Here is a 5,463-nt window from a genome sequence, read left to right on the forward strand (position 1 = left end):
CAACAAGAGAATGGACTTGATTGTGCTTTGTATGTGATGAGATTCATGCTTGACATTGTGACTCATTGTACGGACACTCAACAGCTTGATGAGGTAAGTCCTAAAACTTATTGAGATGCTATATTGATGTGATTTCACGCCTTAGACACCTAATATTACCCAACAATGGCATGTTATGAGAAACAAAAAGGTTATTTCACAAGAAAGGTAGAAAATGGGCTGAATAGAAGTCATATGGGCTATATTAGGGCCATTTTGTGTTAATTTGCTCTTTTGATGTGATTTCTTTCCTTATACACCTATAACTAGATAATATTGACATGTTATGAGATAAATAAAGTTCATTTAATAAGAAATGTAGGAAATGGGCAAAGTAAAGTCATATAGGCCATATTCGGGCCATTTTGAGTAAAAAGCGTCATAAACCTTAATAAAATGCTCTTCTATACAATTTTAGGGCTTACACACATACAACTACCCAACATTGACATGTTATGAGAAAGAAATAGTTCATTTGATAAGTAATGTAGGAAATGAGCTATATAGAAGTCATATAGGTAATATTTGATAAAATACATATTGTTTTGCCTAATTAATTATTTTTAAAATAATGTTTTTGTATTTCAAGTTTTGCAAGGTCCAAAAGGATGGTCCGTTGACAATCAAGGAGCTTAATGAAGTTCGTGACATGTTGGCGTCTTTTATCACCTTCAACATGTAAATGGCATTGTAATTGTAAATTATTTATGTTAACTTTTGAACTATATAACTTATTATTCATTATATATGTACTTACTATTATTTGTATATGTAAGCAACATTTTTTTTTTTTTGTATTGCGTTTGGGAATATTTATATCTATATATATAATTGAATTCTTGTTTTTAATATTTTTTTTGTATCTTATTGTAATAATTAATAATATTATTATTATTAGTTATTATAATAATAATATTATTAATTATTAATCATTATATTTAATATAATTGCTGGAATTACAGGTTATTATTATTGCTGGAAACAGGTTTTTTTTTTAAAAATATTATTGCACGAAAATTGGAAAAAAAAAAACAAAAAAAAAAATTTAGTGAATAGGCACCGGTTAGGCAGCAACCGGTGCCTAAAATATCTACCACCCAAAAAAAAATTGGCGGGAGAGCAGTTTTAGGCACCGGTTAACCGGTGCCTATTTCACCCTATGGCACCGGTTAACCGGTGCCTATTCCACCCTATGGCACCGGTTTCGAACCGGTGCCAAAAACTTGGTTTTTGGCACCCCTCACATAGGCAGCGGTTCAAACCGGTGCCTTAGACCGGGTTTGAACCGCTGCCAAATGCCTTTTTTCACCTAGTGAGAGAAAGACTTCTACATAACACCACATAAAAATTATCTGGTCACAGCCCATGTAAAGAACTAAAGAAGGCATCTTGATAAATATTCTCATCACCTTCACAAGTATATTATCGTTTAAAATCCATATAAAACTCTAGTATAGTGTATACTCAATTTACAAAAGAGTGTTAATGTTCCAACTTTGGCCATTAGGAACAAAACAACATTATACACTCTTATCAATTAATCAAAGCCTTAATACCATACATTATACGTGTATATATTAAAAGTAACTGAGCAACAACTTCATGACATCCATAAAGAGCATCAGCCTTCAATCCCACCCACTGACAGAACTAATTTTTATTCAACATTGTTTCAATTTCAACCTCCTGATACATAAACTAGGTGCTCATGTGCTTCAACAATGAGCCCACTACTAATGATCAAGGTCCCAAATATTGCTCAAGTCTGGCTAAGTTTACTTGTCACCGTAAGAAAGGGTACGTCACAGATTCAGCTATTCCTACCAGCATAGAGTCAACAAACTAAATAGATTAAAAAAAAAATGAAAGAGAGATTTACCAGTTTTAAGCTTCAATATAACAACTTTATAAGTATAAAATATATAATTAAAATAAATAACTAAATAAAAGCCTTGTTCGTTCTAGCCTATATCTTTTCCCTTGTGTGAGAACCGTTAGAGTGTAAAACTCAATCTTGAATTGCACTTTTTTTCCAAGATGCCAACATAAAAGTATTTAGAAGCTATCAAGAACATACATAGCTTAGGATGCAGAACTCAGGGATATCTTAAAGCTAAGAGTTCTTATGACACGTAAATTTAATGAACAAAAGGAAACTGAAAAAGAGTGAGGTTGCAAAGGTTAAAGGACAATACTTCCTGGCATGACCCCAGTTCCTCCAGCAATACCAGCAGCAACATTAGACACAAGATTACCATATAAGTTTGGCGTAACCTTTCAAATGTAAAACACAACAGACCTCATCAGAAAATGTATTATCAGATTGCCACTGTCTATTTTCACAAAAGCATATGAGAATATGACTATATGAGTAGTCAGAGTATTTTACATGATATTAAAGGATATAGTCATGAGGAAGAGAAGAAATAGGAATTAGGATATATACCATCACATCAAATTGCTCAGGCTTTGACACAAGCTGCATGCAGCAGTTGTCCACAATGATCTCATTATACTCAATGGTAGGGTACTGTACTGCCATCTCCCGGCAAGATTCTAAGAAAAGCCTGTCTGCAAGTTTCATGATGTTGGCTTTATGCACATCAATCACTTTCTTTCTGTTGTTCAAGTAAGCATATTCAAATGCATACTTTGCAACGTGTTCAGAGCAGAACTTTGTCATCACCTAGTACAATAGAATTAGCTTTAATCTTTTAGACAATTAGATAAAGGCAATAACTATACAGAGATTTTAAAAACAGACATTAAACTCAATCTTCTAGAACGTAGAGGAAAAAAAAAGCCAACTATCAACAACACAATGGCTTTGCGTTTCAAACAGAACTTTTAGTAGCATAATGTCAATTGCAAAAGAAATGAGTTCTTATTTTTTTTTTCCCTGACAGCCCTTACAGGGCAATACAAATGACTTCACATTGCAAAGATGAGATAGATCTGCAGACATTTAGAAGCACATACAAAGATAGCAAGAGATAATATAAAAAGAGGCCAGCATAAACCAAATTGATGTAGAGATCTAGAAGAATAGTTTGATGTAAACCAAATTGCTTTTTAGCTACCACAATTGTCACATTAACGGCCACATACTCCAGACTTAGATAGGTGAATACATTCATTTAGGTAAAGCTTTTGGCTTTAGCCTTTAGGTCATTAAAAACCAGATTGAAATCTCATAATCATTAAATCTAGACATATATACAAGCCCTAGTTAGCATCAAGGAAAAATTAAACAACAGTAGCATACTCATTGCATTGTCAGTAATGGGTCGAATAAGAGCCATGCTGTACTCGTAACATAATGAATGGCTCAAGTAATGACATTGTAGAAGTATTAAGGTAAGCTTGAGGGTAGTACAACTCCAATGATGGAACAGAACAAGGAGATTTGCAAAGAATACTAGAAGAAAACCACATTAACCGTCCGACACTCCCCTCATTTAACAGTCAACACCTATTAGATTTCAAGTGCTTTCAGTTGGACGGTTTCTTTCAAAAAAATACATTATGAATTGGGGACAGGGGGGTTTCTATGGTTGATAGTACATACTAGCTATCTTACACTGACAACACAAGATGGTTATCATTGCACCATGTAGTTGGTTTACCAACAAAACAGAAACTAGTTTCAGAACCTCAAAGCCACGATAGGACATAGAAATGTTACAAAGATAATAAAGAAAACAAAAGAAATTCGGTCTAATATCCCTAAATAAAAAGTAATAAAAAGAATATGATCCTTCTTCCTCCTAATAGACGTATTAGCATCTATATATCCATAGCATACCTTCAAAAATAGTCAAAAGTCAGACCATAAATCATTGACGGGCATACATATCATTTCCAAGATACCATTAGTCACTACAGAATTGTAAATTATCTATCTATGTGAAAGTATTATAATACACTTATCATAAAATTATGCATAAAAAAGAATATTAATCTGATAAACTAACAATAATTCCACACATTAAATTAAAATAATAATAAGAACAGTAATTAAACAAAAATAATCCATTTTTACCTTGAGACTCTCAACAACACCATGAACAACCTCATGCTCTAAACCAGCATACTCTCCTCCGGAATTCTCTCTAATAACAACAATATCAACATTATCATGTCTAGTTTGAATACCTTTGACATTAAAACAATGAACTAATGAAGCGTAAAGATCAAGCTCCTTTCTCAGATGAACATTCAACGAACTAACCCCACCACCGATAGGTGTCATCAACCCACCTTTGATACAAACCTTATTCTCTCGAATTGATTCAAGAACACCTTCACGAATCTTCTTCATATCACCATGAACCTCGTACTTGTCGAACACGATTGGCACGTGCATTGCATCCATAACTTGTTCGACTGTGCCCGTAACAAAAAAAAAAGAAATTGATCAAATCGAAACAAAAATAGGAAAAGTTACAGACTTCATAGCAAATAATCACTCAAAATGATCATATCAACACAAAAAAATCAAGCAAAAACTAGCAGGAAAAAATAGCAAAATTCGACTATTAACCCCAATTCGATGAAGAAACTGAATTCACACAATCGATTGAACATACAAAAACAAAATTGACAACTGATAGTACAATCGAAACACTAATCCAGAAAAAATAACGCATAAATGAAGATCTTACTTCTTCCCATGGCGGAAAAACTTGAAGAAAAGCTGAGCTCCAAAAATCGAAAACCCTAAGAAGGGGAACAAGAAGAAGGGGAAATTAAAAGTTAGGGTTTGCTTTGAAATCACTCTCCTGATAAATCAAATTCAGCAAATAAAAAAACCCTAATTTCAAATTGAATATGAACAATGGAAAAGAGAGAGGAGATTACAGTTTTGGAGCGGTAGGGTTTGTCGCAGGAAGAGCAGACGAGATTAAGAACAGGCTCAGTAGATTTAGAGAAATTGGAGTGAGAAGTGAGCTCCGCATGTTGTTGAGCTTCTTCTACAGATTTTAGAAGAGCTCCACAATCTCCGCACTGCAACGATACGCCTGACATCCTCGATTCTCAATAGAGAGAAAAAACGGAGCTTGAGGTGATAACCAAGCTGCTTCAATGGAGTTGAGGGATCTGAGGACGACGACCCAGCTACTTCAACATTAGAGAGAGAAAGGGGAAATAATATTTTGAGAGAGAGAGTGAGAAAGGGGAAATTAAAAGTTAGGGTTTACTTTGAAACCTATTCGTAACGGGCAAGACTGGTTGGTTACGACTAGTTGGTTATTCGTAACGACCAAAATTTGTTGGTTACGACTAGTTGGTTATTCGTAACGGGCAAGACTTGTTGGTTACGACTAGTTGGTTATTCGTAACGGGCAAAATTTGTTGGTTACGACTAGTTAGTTATTCGTAACGGACATTGAATTTGTCCGTTACAAATGATGTAATTGTAAC

General features: G+C 34.1%; 1 protein-coding gene across 2 annotated transcripts; it reads right to left on the reverse strand.

The window, feature by feature from the left end:
- Nucleotides 1-2,179: 2,179 nt before the first annotated feature.
- Nucleotides 2,180-4,752, reverse strand: LOC145640918 (isocitrate dehydrogenase [NAD] regulatory subunit 1, mitochondrial-like). 2 transcript variants are annotated; one of them, XM_081692217.1, is made up of 3 exons: nt 4,704-4,752; nt 4,082-4,425; nt 2,180-2,313 (listed from the first exon to the last, which is right to left on the reverse strand). In XM_081692217.1, the coding sequence occupies exons 1-3, from the start codon at nt 4,711-4,713 to the stop codon at nt 2,221-2,223; spliced, it is 447 nt and encodes a 148-aa protein (XP_081548343.1). In that variant the 5' UTR covers nt 4,714-4,752; the 3' UTR covers nt 2,180-2,220. The 2 variants fall into 2 exon arrangements, with proteins under 2 accessions (XP_081548343.1, XP_081548302.1); XM_081692176.1 differs by lacking the exon at nt 2,180-2,313 and adding an exon at nt 2,324-2,725.
- Between the last annotated feature and the right edge of the window lie 711 nt (nt 4,753-5,463).

The sequence above is a fragment of the Chenopodium album genome, chromosome 1 (genome assembly GCF_948465745.1).
Source record: "Chenopodium album chromosome 1, dcCheAlbu1.1, whole genome shotgun sequence".
Lineage (NCBI taxonomy): Eukaryota > Viridiplantae > Streptophyta > Magnoliopsida > Caryophyllales > Amaranthaceae > Chenopodium > Chenopodium album.